A 16,844-nucleotide genomic window follows, 5' to 3' on the forward strand; every position below is an offset into this window, starting at 1 on the left:
CCGACCAAGGTCTGGACAACGGGTATTCGACTTACGACATACCGACCCGATCACGATCGATCGAAGGATATTCGGCTTGCCACCATCTATCATACGACTCGACATGCTACGGGTATTCGACTTGCCACATACCGATCCGGTCACGATCGGTCGAAGGATATTCAGCTTGCCACCGTCTATCATACGACTCGACATGCTACGTCAACGGATATTTGACTTGCCATCGTTATCCTATCCGAATACGTCGGACGTTACTCGACTATCGGATACGTCGGATGCTACTCGACTATCAGACTCTACGGGATGATCGTGTCATACTACGTTCGGAGGTTGGGCGACCTCCAACCCGACATGCATGCTCGACCTGCAGTCGAGACGACCGACATCGGATCGTTTGTTGATGCGATCGCCAGAGTCAGGGCAAGACATGACGGAAAACCACTCCTTTCGCCTGAAGCCGTCGCCCACGTGTTCAAGCGAGCCAACACGACATCGGACTCAGGAGTGGGGGGGCAACTGTTGGGATATACCGACTGACCCCCATACGCCGACTTACCCTCGGGCCGGTCTGACCGACGACCGACGGATAACTCCGACCGACGCCCGACTCTGCCGACCACACTGGTCGACGACTGCCGATAGTAGCTGCCGACATTGTCCGACTGAAGGAGTATCGGCTGAACCGACTCATGCTGTTCCCGACCAATCGAGCGGCCGAACTCCTATTACCGATTCACTGTCGGGGGTGACAGCCGACATCTGACTTAAGCAAGACACCTGACCAGCCGACGGTGCCTCCGGGTCATCACCCGATATCCCACAACAAAATGCTGACGTATGGTCGGTCGGTTTCCTCAAACACCATACGACTACTGAGGGTCGCCGTCCTGACAAGGGCATGCGGCATAGCTGCCCTGGAATATTGTCCTGCCGAGGACATGGGTTCGTTCTGACAACCCGCGGTGATTTGACAGCCCACGGCGACTCTGACAGCCTCCGACGATTTGACAACTCCTCCCATTGTCTGCACCATTAATGACGGCGCCATGCCGCGCTCTACTATAAAATGGAGAAGGCAACAGTGCTGGAGGAAGTTCTTTCGAAACCCCTGAACTCCCCTCTCTCTAGCTCTCTCTCTCTTTCATCGCTGAGCTCCTTGATTCTTTTTTACTGTTGCCCAGTCTCCTCTCTGATTTGATCGTCGGAGGGTCTCCGCCGGAGTCACCTTCGGTCAGTGCGGACTTCTTTTGCAGACGCTCGCTCTCGGTGACCAGGCGATGAGGGGATTGGCCGCAACAAGATCCATTCTATATTAACAGTAAACAAGAAAAGGATTAGGATGCAGTTTAGCTAGGTTGCCCAATCTGTCTAGCATGAAAATATATATATTTTTTTGATCGAGACAGAGAGAGCGACTCATATGCCCGTTTAGATTCCAATGCTTGTAGATGCATCCTCCAAGATTTTAATTAAAATTTCTCGCTTATCCATTCGGAGAAATATCATATGTATTTTCCGAATCTCAAAATCTTAGCGCAAGGATAAAAATTTGGTAACCATTCGGTAGAGAATCTAAGCCGCATCTAAGGATTAGAGCGCTGCCGGACGAGAGAAAGAACAGTAACCCAGCGGATGGCTCCAAAGATGCTAACGCATGCCAACGTGGCAGAATCCAACCGACCCGAGACTTAACGGACGACTCAAAAACACCAACCCCATCCATCGCAACAACTCGCAAGTTGCGACGCAACCTCTCCGGGTAAAATAAACGGCTGTACCGAAACCCAGCACGGAGAGCAAAGGAAAACGGGAATGGGTGGGGATCTCTACGCGCTGGACTTCGACGGAGTCCTCTGCGATAGCTGCGGCGAGAGCTCCCTCTCCGCCGTCAAGGTTCTCTCTATCTCTGTGGTCTTATTTCTTATTTTTCTCATTTGTTTTATCTTTTTTAGATGTAATTATTTGTTTTATCTTTTAGGCTGCTAAAATTAGGTGGCCGTCACTATTTGATGGAGTGGACTCGAGCTTGGAAGAATGGATCGTCGATCAAATGCACACCGTGAGCAGACGTCTTGATTCTTTCCCTAACCCAAATTCCTTTTCTTGTTGTCTGTTTCACTATTACAAATACGTTCAATTTCAGCAACAACTTAAAGTAAATTTACTTTGTTCATATTTGATTATGAGATTGTTTTTGCATGAGTTTGTCCGTGGTTTAACTGCTTGTGTGGTAGTTTCAATTTGATAGACACATGTTGTAATTGTGGGACAGTAAGTGATCATCAAACTGATATGGAAAACCTTAAATCTGTAAATACTGAAGGAAAATCCAGCGTGAAGTTTCCCTAGATTAAATTAGATTTTTGGATCTTTCTTTGCAGAGGGAAAGCCTTGCAATTGGTCTTTAATGCAAGGCCATCTCCTCTTTACATGTATAAATGTTTTCAAAGTTTGAAGGACCTGTTCATAGATGTTCTTCTCTTGTTCAATTAAGTATTGGGATGGTAAAGCGTGGCTAGGTGCTGCGGCAACCATGGCATGCTGTGGTTGGAAGAGTCATTTATTCAATGTTTAAATCTTTATCCAAGGGTCTCTCATATTGTTCTCAATTTCTCATACTCTTTGTTTTGCCAAGCTCATTAAGGCTTTCTATAATTACTCTAAACTCATCATATTCTCGTGCAATTCGTTAATTGATATTTTGTGCAGAAGTTTTTGAAAAGATCGTGCTAGCATATGTGACCTATAGTAGTGGTTAGTTCTTGCACTTTTACTTAAGTTTCATAACCATGAATCATCTTTTGATGATGATGCTTATATTGAGAAGTTGGCTAGCCAGAACTTCAAATGGTAGCCAGTCTAGATCAAGCATTGACCAACTGTATTTTGATGCATTTTTAGATCGCCACAAGAGCAAAGATATGTAACTAGCATCAACTTAAGGATGATAGTTGTAAGGTTCGAAAAGAAAGTTCAAGGAGCAGTTTGATAGCCACAGGAAAATCCACTGGGTGCTATTTGATCAGCTGCCTGATATCTATTTCATGACTTCTGATCTAATGCTTTGGGAATTTATTCATCAATAGAACAAAAATTATCACAGATATTGTATGTACTGAGAACAATAGATGATGAGTCCATTGTGAAGAAGATGGGTCATCTTCAAATTCTCATCATGGAGCTTCAGGAGAATGACATGCCATTGATCCAAAAGATCAGCATGGATGACTACCAGAAAGCCTTCTCATAATCTTCAGTTATGAGTAGGAAGAGACGTTAATGAACATTCCTTGCTAGGTATATGGGTGCAAACCTACACCTGACAACAGAACCGATAGCATATGCTGCAAAACAATAACAAGAGGCATATCCCCTTCTCAAGCAAAACTCAGAGAGAGGCAAGAAGGATGGTCAATTAGGCATAATCTTCAATCTTAGCAAAATTAAGCCTAAAAATGAGGAAACAGCAAATTGCCTCTCGACTATAGGCACATGTTCCAAAGATGAGGTTGGGATGTTAGATAGATTCATTGTTCAACCTTGTAGCATATTTACCAACCGATAGATCAGCACATAAAGCAAGTGTACACATTTGATTTGCTTGTTATTTCTCAGATTATCGGGCTGAACAAGAATGCATCATGTAGTTGAGACATGATACAAAAGCAAACCTATGGGGATGAAAATTACAGACCTCATATTTACTTCAAGAAAGGTCTTGTTCCCATATGAGATTTTAATGTGTTAGAGGTTTGAAAGCAATTTTCAATTCATCATATTGAATTAGGAATGGCTACTTTGGTGGCTGAATCAATGAATACCAATGATAATTAGTATTCACTGCATAACACATGAATCATAAGAATCTTAATGCACAAATCTGATGACTGTATTCCTTATATGTATTCCTTATATTATCATCTTTTGTTTCCATGTTCATCCAACAAATGTCATAGTTAGTCAGAAATATATTTTTACCATAGAATTTCTAAAAGTAAAACAATTGTAGTAACTTTTTCACACCAGGTAAAGTAAAAGAGCATCCATAATATTATATTATTTTGGGTACATGTGTCATGGTTGCATATGGGCCAAGATGTCTCCTAGATTGATAGAATTTTGGACTTTTATCTGGTCAATATAATCATAGTCTTAAATCATGTAGAGAAGTGTCAGTCCATTTTACCAAAATGACTGCATGTTTCATTTCCTTTGTTATGAAGCCTTTTTGTTTTCTTGCTGCCATTGCACTATTTTAAATGAAGTCTGGAACAATTATTTGCAGTCAGTTCATTTCAGTTAAGTTTCTGACCCGAATTTGCTCCAACACTCAGATTGTAAACCTTCTCAAATATGGCTTCCACATACCACCAGCAAAACGAGCATTTTTCTTATGATTGACCTGTTATCTTGTATTTTTTTCTCTTATTACATTTTTATTAATTAAGTTTGAGAAACTGCTTTTTGTTGCCATGCTTTAATACTAAGATATCAAAGTTGCTCTTTTCTTTGCAAATATCAGATGTAATGGGTTGTCTTGCCTTGGCTACCAGCAACTATAAAATATTTGTATTGCACAACAAAGGAGGGTGTGTCCAGAGGGATTATGTTGCATGATCTAGAGAGGGATTATGTTGCATGATCTACAACAGATTCAACTTGTGAACTATTTGATATGGCTAACCATTTTATTTAAGCTAAAAATTCATCTGTTGCAACAGCTTCGTCCCGTGGTCGAAACAGGATATGAAAATTTATTGCTGGTTAGGTTGCTATTGGAACTTCAAATGCCGTCCATTCGAAAATCATCGGTAAATCATTGAAACTTGATTCATAATACCATATTTTTACTCCTAATGGATATTAAAACTTAAAAATTGGTCTCTTACCAAAAGAGAGTGATAAAATGCTTAACATTTTAACTGAAATACTAGTAGCAATACTGTATGCTCGAGGAACTTGATGGATTTTAGATAATATCTTATTTGATGAGCAAGGTTGCAGATGGACTTACTGTTGAAGCAATATTAAATAACTGGTCGCAACTGAAGCCTATCATTATGAAGGAGTGGAATGAAGACAGAGATGCTTTGATAGATCTTTTCGGAAGAGTAAGGGATGATTGGATGCAGAATGATCTATCAGGATGGATTAGTGCTAACAGGTATTATAATTAGGTGATTCTTTCTTCCATTTAAATGCTTAAAGTTTGTATTCTAGAGATCCTGAGTCGGAAGAAAAGAATGGGTGCTCTTTTATGGATGAGCAATTAAGATTTTATACTTCTAAAGGTCAATGAAATCAATCACTATATTTTCAGAATCTAAGATTGATGAAATCAAATATCCTTCTTTTACAACTCTGAATATTTATTGAGTACACTACAAAGAACAACAATGGGACCTACTGCATGATACTTCTCTCCAGTTTGCTCCTGCCTTGAACCCATTTTTGTACAGTATGTCTACCATCTGTTCCATCATAGCTATATGCTGCTATCAAGGTTCTATCAAGATTTCTTTTAGCTGTCCAATTCTGTACCCAAATGGCCCTCTCATTAGTTAAATCAAGATATACAGAGGAGCTTAATGAAATGGTTATTTAGATTACTGTTTCCTGCAACCTTAAATGGGAGTTTTTCCTTGTTGAGATTACTGAACATTATGATGATGCTAGAGCTTTCTTATTCCATCTATGGATTTTTCGGTAGACTTCCTTGGAGTAAATATGCATGCTTGTCAAATGATATAGGTGTTACATAGGTAGATGAGACATACCAGGACCGAAAAAATTCTGAAACATAGATCATTGGATTATTGGACAGGACATATCTACGTGCTACTACTTGAATAAGTTATATTCCTTCCCAGAACTACTTTCTGTAGCATAGCATCCAATGAAACTGTAATATTACCTGGCCATGAGTTCTTTTATTTTTTTCCCCACTTGAGTCTATATTTCAGTGATTATTTAATCATGGCAGCTTGCTATATGTGATAAGGATGGTAAATAACTACCATAACTAAACTTTCTGATAAAGCAGCATATCCAGTAGTGTGGAAACTTCTTCATCGAATATCTCTGACTATGATCCTAAACCAGTTTTATGTTATAAATGTCGACTTTTCGCTCAAGATTAGAAAACATATAGTTGGGATCTCTGCTGTTTTTACATATTAGTACTTAGTAGTACTGTTGCTTTCACAAAAGTGTTAGTCCACTTGCTGTATGCAATAGTCAATAGCCTATGGATCAAGGGCTAGTCATTTCATGAACATATGAACCTATTTTGATTCTTTCCGTACCTAATGGCGGTCATGAAATCATGTGAAATGCTACATATCCGAAATGAGATTGATGCCTATGTTACCTGAGGGCTTCCTGCTTTCTGATGATGCAATGCATAAATGCAGCTTCAGTTCCATGAATTTATCTTACTTACGAAGAGACAGTTTGGAGTTTTTATATTGACTAAAAGATGATCCTGCAGATTTTACCCAGGTGTAGCAGATGCTTTGAGATTTGCAAGCTCTCAAGTTTATATTGTCACGACAAAACAGGTATGAACTTTCCTGTCCTTTGTACTGTTTCTTCTATAGCCATGAATTCAATATCAGCATTTTTTTTTAACTTCTCTAAAACTTTTTAAACTGCATAAGTTAGATACAAAAATAGTCTTTGGCTTTTAAGAGTATAAAAATGGTGTAAGAGATATTTCTTTTGTATGAAGTGGAAAACATTACCTTATAGTTGCTAGGTCTTCTATTTAAGATGTCAACAAATTGGACTATATAACAAAAGATGTCAACGAATTGGACTATATAACAAACTCTATTTGTGAAAGCTATTTGTCCCTGTTGCACAAGTTAGTCTTTGGCATACTCTAAGCACATAATTAACAACAAGCTGCAGATATGTTCCATTTTCAACTTTTATTTCTGCTAAGGACAACTTGTAGATGTTTCCTTTTCTATTTAAATTTCAGAGCAGATTTGCTGATGCATTATTGCGAGAACTGGCAGGAGTAACTATTCCTTCTGAAAGGATATATGGATTAGGGACTGGGTTAGTATGTCCTCTCTGCCTATTTATTTTTCCCCACTTTTAAGCAATGCATTTATAGGTTTGGTGATATGGCCCTTTCCCTTATTCATCAGGCCAAAGGTAGAGGTGCTAAAGAAGCTCCAAGCAATGCCAGAACATGACAGTTTGACACTTCAGTAAGTTTTAATTCTCAGTAGGACGTTTCCATCTTATGCATGAATCTTGGTGCCTAAGTTGAAATGCAAACGATTTCTTAAACCATCTTTGCATTCCAATATGTGTTCCTCTGCATTGGACTATGCTTTCTTGATTACTCATTCTTCAGGGGTCTATAACTTCAGAAGTCAAAGACAAAATAATTTTACCCCTTGAATTTTTTTTACTCCTTGCATTTGCCATGGTGCACTTAAAAGAAGGCCTATGAAGTAGTTGTTCCAGTGACTTTAAACTTGTGGTCTTGTGCATTGATATGGATGAGACATTATTTTAATGTTGTCTGTTTTATCTAGAATTTTATGGATCCTCCTAAAAGTACAATAGCAGCTTGAATTGCAGACTAAAATTTTTGTAACCATCAACAAATAATGGCATCTCAGTTCTTGTAAAATTTGTGGAACATTTTATCAATTATTGGAAAGGGAAATGAAGAAAAAAATTGACGAGCAATGAAGCCAGAATATTTGCTTAGTGGCATCATCCTGACCAACGTAAGTTCACTTTCAGGAAAAAAAAAAAAAAGTAAGTTATTTGCAGACCTAAGATGGAAGAGATCAACAGTTACAGGTCTTCCAGATGAAGGAATGGTAGGTTTTCTTGGACTGTTCTGATACCTAATTAGCAAGCAGCCAACTTGTGAACAGCGTAAACAGAAGAAATTGCCTGTTGGAGGAAGAGATTTGGGTCAGGGACCCAAAACTTGCACATATAAGAGTGGAAACTGCAATCAGCTTAGGTAATATGAGTGAACAAAGCTAACTGATACAGGATTGGGGATGGCTTGGAGATTGCACAGTGGCTGATAAAGGTTGCATGAGAGTTTGGTCATTAAAGAATATAACTGGAGATTGAAAGGTGACTTCTCAATTTTGTAACTATCATTTCTAATGGATGCTAGAGTCTGCATCTCCTCTCCTCCCCAATTAAAAAGAAAAAATAAAAATAAGAGGGAAAAAGAAAAATCAATGGCAGTTTGAAATTTGAATGCTTATTGGGGATGCTAAATTGCTAGCCCTGCATTAGGGATGAGGTAGTCTGGTTATTGGATCCAACAGAGGCTATTCCATAAGTTAGATTTGGAACACAGTAAGAAGGGGTAATTGAGAAGACTGGCTGGTGCAGATTTATATGGGACAAGTAATTATTTCATTGATCCTATGTCTGCTCAGAGGGCTGCTTGTGGGAAGCAGCTGACTCAAGCAATGTTTTAGGGTGCAGAAAGAGTCAGATTGCCAAACAAGTCCCCATGTCTCCACTCATTCGTGCACATTCCCATCTTTAATAAATAAAACCCCTTTTTTTAACCCACTCCATGCACTCTTTAGAGAGGAACAAGAGAATATCAGATAAAGATGAGAGTCTCTGTCTTATCATGTTAATGATAGAAAACTTTTATTTTGTGATAGTGAAACCACAGCAATCCATGCTTATCTCCGATATGCATTGCATGTTGGAATCTTACTTGTTGAGCAATTTTGAAATGGAATTTAGAATAGCTATTCGGTCTTGTGGAAATCTATTACTAACAACTTTATTTAAGACCAAACTGTTTCAGTTTATAAATCCAGGATCTGTAACCCACCTTTTATGCTTGTGTTAGCCATTTGAAGTGCACTACATAATATTTTAATACTTTTAGTTCATGAAACAGAGTTCAAATTGAATTGTGATTTTTTTTTTCTTTTGAGAATGTTATAATCTATCAGCAGTAGTTATACTTTTTCCCCTTGTACTTGGGAAGATTAATGCAAAATCTCTTTCTCAAAAAATTCTGCCTTCATACCATTTGCTTCTGACCAGCTTCGTCGAAGATCGTCTTGCAACTCTGAAGAATGTTATCAAAGAACCTGCATTAGACCGGTGGAACTTGTACCTCGGTATGTTTGTCTTTTCTTGTCCAATTCCAAGATATTTTATCACGTTGTCTTTTGTCAGTTTAAAATATGATTTGCTTGGAGCAGGGAGATGGGGATACAACACAGAGAAAGAGAGGAAGGAAGCTCAAAGCATTTCAAGGATTCACATGCTAGACCTCCCTGACTTCAGCAAGAAACTTAAATAGCTTCTATTTATTTTTGCTTCAAACTGGCAAATCATTTCCATGACTTGACTCAACCATCACACTATGAGCTGTCAATGATTTATTTGTTCAGCACTCCCTGCGGCAACGTTATATTCAGTTTCTCTTATTTGAATTCATATTTAGAGTTTATACCTTAGACTTACCCAATTATCAGCTGCTGTTTTCTTGCAGATCTTTATGGCACTTCTATTAGCCTGTTGTATAATTGTAAGGTCCCTCCCTCAAGGGACTAAGGCAGCTTCCATGGCACTTTATATAGGTGCTCTGATACTTGTAGCAAGTACTGTTAATATAGACATATAACTATTTAAAGATACAGCAGCAGCTAGTACCAGAACGCTGTTATAAGCCAAATTTGACTGGCAAACCAAAGAATTTTAGTGGCATATTTTTGTGCTACTAGTAATTAACTGCGAATATTTTTTTTTAAAAAAACACACACACACACACACAGCTGTGAGTGGTGATTCAAGTGCTAATAATTGTGACATGTTTTAATAGGAATATGACTATCGATAAATTCTTGGATCATAAATTTACAGGTGATTCTAGTGCTTCTAAAACGTTCCATATAGATTTTAGTGGCATTATTTAATAGCAGTATTGACTACCATTGAAATTCTCTCTCTCTCTCTCTCTCTGTGTCTGACATTAGGGCAGGAGGATGCCTGGCTGATGTTGATGAGCCGCGGGTCACCATTTCAACCATTAAAGCGCATTACGTGATCTTTTAAATACCTTCATTTCCTGATAGCGAGTTTAAAATTGATTGAGAAAATGATGATCTTGTTACAGAAATTGAAGTTTTTCTCTGCATTTGGGAGATCAATGCAGAATCGCTGGCCAAAAATTTTATGCTCATACTGTTTGCTTCTGACCAGCTTTGAGGAGGATCACCTTGCAACTATGAAGAAAAATGTCATCAGAGAACCTGCATTAGATCGATGGAAAATCTGTACCTGGGTATCTTTTCCTTCCTCATCTGGTTCTATGATTGTTAACCATATCTTCCTAGTTGATTTTAAAACTTATACACTTGGGGCATGGAGATAGGGATGTGCAACCAAAGAGAGAGAGGAAGCTGAAAGCATTCCAAGGATTCAGCTGCTGGACCTATATGATTTTAACAAGAAACCCTGGAGACATGACATTTTGATCTATTAATCTTGGGATCCACATTGCAAAGTCATATTCAGTTCTTTTCAATACATCATCTGTACTCCCTTTTCCTATGCCCAAAAAAGAAAAAGAAAAAATGAGACCCATTTCTCTCGAGTCTTTGTGGCATTTCTATTGGTCTCTTTTATAATTATCAGAGCCTCAAGGCACTAGGGCAAAACCTCCAGCCTACAAAGGGCACCAGCACAGGCTTCTTCTGGAGCTGAACTAGCTCAATTGCAATTCTATGTAGAGAGAGAGGGAGGGAGAGAGAGATGTATGGAGTATAAAAGGGAAGTAGCCATTTCATATGGAAACGACTCCTCGTAGATGCATCAAGAGTGAAGAAAATCAAATAAAATAACTTATATATGTTGCCACCCTACACATTATGTTTTGCCAATCCAGGCATAAATCAACTGCCATTTCTCATTTTCCTTCACTTTGCTCCAAGAATTTCAAACTTGAACTCATATATCGGCCAATGGTAGTACCAAACAAACAATTATTTTAGTAAAAAACATTAGAATTTCCAATCATATAAGAATCTCAAAAGTCACCTTTTCCATAAGGAATCGTATCTCAAAAAGACTTGGCATGTAACGATCAAAGATCTGTTCTCAAGCTCCACAACTAAGAACCGCAGAAACTAAGGTTTTCCGAGTATCATACAGGACCTTTTTGTGGATATATATATTTTTTTAAAGGGTTTGGAGCACGGTGCAGGACTAGCAATTAGCCCTTCCTCATAGAGCCTCTTTTCTTCCAATTTCGGAAACATGATTTAACCATCAAATCCTCCTTCCTCCTGATTTTAAATCAGAACATTTCCCCTCACTAGAAATTGCAAAACAAAGTCACGGCTGGGCGCCTACTAATTTGAAGAACTGGTGAGCAATCACAAACACTCATAGGATCCGATCATTATGAGGTAAATCACCAGCTATGATCTTGGGAAGAGTGAGGAGTTTAAAGCCAGACCATTAAAAAGGCCTGGCAACTTGAGTCTAGCATGGTGCATAAGAATAGATTATTACAAATATACATACATATATGTGTGTGTGTGTGTGTGTACATATGTGTGTGTGTGTGTATAATGAATGATCTCTAAAAAGGAATGGAACTATGGAAGCAGCGTGCATCCATTCAATGGAGCTACTCAGTGACACACGCCACAATCCTTGCCCAAAAGCTGAAAAAAGATGTGCACTTCAAACAGGTACAGAACCAACCTCATGCTTTTCTCTGCTCCCCTTTTCTTGAGAATGCAAGCGATCAGTGTCTAAAGAGAAAATAACATAAAAACCAGACATATCTCGAGGAAACTGTAAAGCTTTTAAGGGATGCTACATTCTGTTTGTGACTTGAGCAACATAGAAACATGATAAATGGAAATTTACAACTCATCTCTGGAAATTTGCAGGTCTTCAGTGGGATCATGGCCATCAGCATCACTTTTTTTCCTCTGCAACATCTCAAAAACTTCATGCAGAGGAGGATCTCCAGGTCTTCGATACACTTGATCTCCAATCTTCATTTCATATGCCTCTGGCTGGCTCAGGACAAACTCCTTCAACTAGCAAAATACAAAGTACACAATTAGGAACTGCATTTCCACAAACTACATAGCTGCATTTCCACATAAACTACATTGCAATTTCATGCAGACTTGAAACTTTTCTCTAGAAATAATATGTAAATCTTCAGTTTTGGGATCTAATATACACTCATAATGGTACGTACATGGACTCGAAATGCAAATAGTGCGTGAAGCTGCAATTCAGTATCTCCAAGTTGTGAGGTATTGGCTGTTGGATGCTTGTGGATACCATCAATATTGCCAAGCTGTCTTTCAACAACACTACATACAGAAACTTCAGTTCCAAACAGGCCTCCCATTGGTCTATACTCTTCACGTTTTGTATAATTAACAAGTAGCTTAAATTCACAGCATGAGAAAGAAACCAAAACAGCACTCTCAAAATGAAAAGTTTTTCAACATGTTGTTGTAACAAAAATGTTTATTTACATTTTACTTTAGCTGAATCCTCATAATAACTAGTATACATTTCCGATCAATACTAAAAGTCTAAAACTAATGTTGATCACGTCAAAGTTGAAGTGAACCAACCATATAAACAAAGTCCCAAGTTTCTGATCCTAATTGGCAGGAATAGATAAATAATTCAAGTTTGATATCATTCACGGAAAAGACACACCTCTTCTAAATCTTGTCCCCTCTCCATTGTGAACATGATGGTACTCAGATCAACAGCCATGAACTTGGCCTCAATAGATCCAGTCCTTAGAACCTTGCTCCATCTCATAGCAATCTGTGGCACATCCTCCTGAAAATTATGTGGAGTCAGGTGCTGCCTTGAGGAAATGAATCTTCATCATATGCAGTTGCAAGCTGATCAAGCACCATGATACGAATGTTTGTTACATAAAACAGTCTCATCCATAAATAAAAACCAACAAATTGTCCTTTTATCTTTTTTTTTGTTTTTGTGGAGGGAAACAGAATCGGCATTTTTAAGACACTGAAAATTGAAGAAGAAAGCACAAACAGGGATATTCCTTGATCATATAATACCTACCATGCAGATCTAAGTGTCAGAGAAAACAGGCCTAAACAATGAAATAACGTAATCCAGGCATCTACAATAAATTTAATCTTTTCAATCACAATCAAAGACAAGCTTATCAAAATCATGTTCTCTAGTTACAAATCAAGTATATCTGTTATCTCAATGGGTCGAGAGATTTTCTCTATCAATTGAAGAAAGAGTAACATGTTTAGGTATACATTTTGTGCTTATTTAAGCTACTCAGGTTTGAAAAATCTAGTTGACTGGCTAAGCCTGTAAATAGTTGAAGTTAAAAATTAGAAAGGAAAAAAATAGTGAGCCATGTTCTTACAACACCCGAAAATCCCTCCAAAAACAACATGAGTAACTATGGTAAACAAATATGGTAATCAACCATGCCTACCTACAGTAGATGTGTTTCACCTGCGAACAAGCATAACATTCTTTAAAGCATGTTAGAATATAAAATAAAATAAGCCAAAAAGAAATACACAGAAAACAAAGATTTTCCAAAAAGGAAATCAGAAAGCAAGATTAAGATGATGCCATATGGCCCAAACACAAATTGCATGAAGAACAAAGGGAAGTGAGAAAAACATATGAGGAAAACCATTTTCCCACTGAGTTCAATTCCATTCAGCAAAGTAAACTGGCATATTCTCCATTATCTAAAGGGAATAAGGAAAATAAAGGGAATAGTGAACTCTACCCTTAAAGAATTGATCTACTACTTGAAGATTCCAAAAGCTACAAAAATTATTAAGATTACAATGAAAAAAAATAACCTAGTCCAAAATGCATTAGTTGAAAAGCAGATCTGTCCTGGTAGTTTTTACATGATAGCTAAATCATCCATTGAATTGCAACACTGATTTTTTAAACTGGAAAATTATGAGAATATTGTGAGAATAGAACTGTGCTATGCCAGACCAAAGAGCTTCATGCCTATAATTTTCAGTACTCTTCAATAATGCCAAAGAGAACGCTAACCAAGATAGAGTCAAATCAATAAACAAAGTTCTTAGGAAAAGATCAAATCAAACTAGAATATGTCATGCATCACACATGGTGTGGAGATGGACGACCCAGAGTGGAGCCTCATCCACCAGTTGGAAATTCGCTTTTAATAGTAGAATAGCTCATAACACCTCCATAACAAAAATTTACAAGAATGAAATATAAAATAAACATGCAATTCCGTTGTGTTTATTTACAAAATTATGGAATACTCTTGAATCAAGTATCAAGGGAAAGTATAAAACAAGATTTCTCTAAAAAGAAAGAAAAAACAATATCACAATCCATATCCTAAATCTAAACGAATAATGATGCAAATGAGAGAGAAAAGAACTATTTAAAACCTAATTAAAGCTCAGAAACTGTAAGCAATAAGCAAACCTACAAACATCACATATAAAGACATAAACTTATTATGTATAAAGACATAAATAGTCCATAATAACCAAGCAAACAAGTAAAATGGCACAGATATTCCAGAGATCGAAGACCACAAAACCTAATCTATATGCAAAGTATCAGTATTCCAACAATCCAGCTTAAGATCAAAGAAAACACAAAAGCAGGCATGACCACCCCACCTCCCTGCGTCTCAACAAAAAGCCACTGAAGATAGGAAATGGAGGAAAAACAAACAATCCTAAAACGTAACTTATGGTCTCACGGCCAACAATTTAATCATTTTTACAGAGTTCTATAGGAAAGGAAAGAAAGGCAATTGCTTAACCTATATCCAGAATTCCAACATAGACATTCACAATTACAACCTAGAAGTTACAACAAGGTAAAGAACTAAAACCCAAAATTCTCATATCACATAGTTATGAAAAAGAGAAACAAACAAGAAAGAAAGACACGAAAATTCTTAGAATGAAAAAAGATCCAACGCAAAATTTCAGATAACAAAAAAAACCAATACATATGCAGAATTCCAAAAGAACCAAGAAATAGAAAAACTAAACATCTAAAAACGAGGATTTTTTTTATCACATTGCACAGAACAGCGAACGAAAACATAAAATTCTTCTCCTGAAACAGAAATCCTTCATGTAACTAAAACGCGGAGATAAAGAAAGGATTTTCCCCCTTGTTTTATCACATTTTGTCGTACCCTGGTGCGTCCGGTGCCAGGCCGGAGCTTGACGAACCCGTAGGAGGGGCCAGTGTGGAGCTTCATCATCTCGGCCTGGATCTCCGCCGGGTTCATCCGGGAGAAGTCTGGCGGAGGCGGCGGCGGCGCGGCGGAGCTCTTCTTCTTTCCCCATTGCTTCCAATCCTCGTCCTCCTCGTCGTCCACCACGTCGTCGAGGTCGTCGGGTATGCTCACCTTCTTCTTCCCCTCCGCGAACTCCACCGAGAGGAGGAGGAGGAGAAGGACACCGAGGACGAGAAGGAGAGCCCGAGAGGATACCGTGCGACTCACCTCTTTTTCCATGCTCTCTCTCGAAATTTGTCTGGCTCCTCCCATCTCTGAACTCCTGGGCTTCGAGAGGGGACTTCACCCAGCCGGGAGCTAAAAATTGCTGCGAGATGGATTTTTACAAGGAGATTGCCGTGAGTTGATCAAAATTTTTATAAATCAAATTGTGCTTGAAACCTTTTATTTTTATAATATTTTATTTTATGACAAAATTGAATATGAGATAATAACTGTAACTAAAAAAAAAGGTTTACATCCATATTTCTATATATATATATATATTTAAGTATCAACAAAGAGACGGATTAATATACACTTAATGTTATTTAATAGTACAATTAAGTATAATAATATCTCTTATTTTTTATGATAAAATAATAATAATATCTCTTATTTATAGACAAACGAATACAAAATTTTATTTTACTGTAATTGCAGACTCACAGAATAAACAATGGCAATGTACATGCAAATGTAACAACTACAGTATAATCTTAACTGCATGCATTTTCGAGCTGTAATTATTCATATAGGTTGGTCATAACTATAAAATACTAGGGTATATACTTCGGTTAGGTTGTCAATGATCTGAAATAAACTCAAAAACATACAGAATCATGGGAATCCTATTTTTAAGGAGAGTTTTTTTCTTGGACTCCTCTTATGGACATGTTCCATGACCTCTTTGAGTTGTTTCATTACAAACTTTGCTTGGTCTTAGATAATTGGAATCTGATACATGGTTGGTCTTTGCATTTCAGAAAGAACAGTAATAATCATTATCTACCACTTCTACCAATATATATATATATATACACACCACAATATCTGACTCTCTTGGAAAAATCTGCTCTTGTCTCACTTTCTTTTAATTCTGGCAAGATTATTTGGAATCTGAACAACTCTCGTGATTTAATAGTGAACTCTTATCATCAGTTATTCAGTGCAGTTGCTGTGCAATGTGTTTAAGTTCAGGACTTTCAATGATCCTGAAAAGTAAAAATTTTGTGCTGGCTTGAGCGGCACTCAATCGCTTTCTTTAAAAAGCTGCAAAATTTATAGTATTATTACAAAAATTCCTTTTCTTGGTACACTTACATACCAACTCTGAAAAGCAATTTATGGAGCAACCCAAAGTTTTATCCTAAAAAGATGTATGAAAATAAATAGCTTATTCGTAACAAAAACCCAAAACTAATTGGGAGGACGACCATAATTAAACAGGCCGGCAGGCCGGATGCAGACGTGGCTCGGATCGGATCCGGGTCAAGAATACTTAATAAAGGCCCGACACTGTCACCCTTTCGGCCGAGGC

General features: G+C 37.8%; 2 protein-coding genes across 3 annotated transcripts; one reads left to right on the plus strand and one right to left on the minus strand.

The window, feature by feature from the left end:
• The first annotated feature begins 1,725 nt into the window (after positions 1 to 1,725).
• Positions 1,726 to 9,659, plus strand: LOC105043034 (uncharacterized). 2 transcript variants are annotated; one of them, XM_019850257.2, is made up of 9 exons: positions 1,726 to 1,893; positions 1,979 to 2,059; positions 4,722 to 4,811; positions 4,998 to 5,164; positions 6,491 to 6,560; positions 6,959 to 7,065; positions 7,158 to 7,220; positions 9,061 to 9,137; positions 9,222 to 9,659. In XM_019850257.2, the coding sequence occupies exons 1-9, from the start codon at positions 1,813 to 1,815 to the stop codon at positions 9,320 to 9,322; spliced, it is 837 nt and encodes a 278-aa protein (XP_019705816.1). In that variant the 5' UTR covers positions 1,726 to 1,812; the 3' UTR covers positions 9,323 to 9,659. The 2 variants fall into 2 exon arrangements, with proteins under 2 accessions (XP_019705816.1, XP_010918743.1); XM_010920441.4 differs by having other exon boundaries at positions 1,729 to 1,893; positions 6,986 to 7,065.
• A 2,060-nt stretch (positions 9,660 to 11,719) lies between these two features.
• Positions 11,720 to 15,660, minus strand: LOC105043035 (uncharacterized). Its single transcript, XM_010920442.2, has 3 exons — positions 15,221 to 15,660; positions 12,721 to 12,849; positions 11,720 to 12,077 (listed from the first exon to the last, which is right to left on the minus strand). Exons 1-3 carry the CDS (start codon positions 15,575 to 15,577, stop codon positions 11,898 to 11,900), a joined length of 666 nt encoding a protein of 221 aa, XP_010918744.2. The 5' UTR covers positions 15,578 to 15,660; the 3' UTR covers positions 11,720 to 11,897.
• Positions 15,661 to 16,844: the final 1,184 nt, after the last annotated feature.

The sequence above is a fragment of the Elaeis guineensis genome, chromosome 4 (assembly GCF_000442705.2).
Source record: "Elaeis guineensis isolate ETL-2024a chromosome 4, EG11, whole genome shotgun sequence".
NCBI classification, from domain to species: Eukaryota; Viridiplantae; Streptophyta; class Magnoliopsida; order Arecales; family Arecaceae; genus Elaeis; species Elaeis guineensis.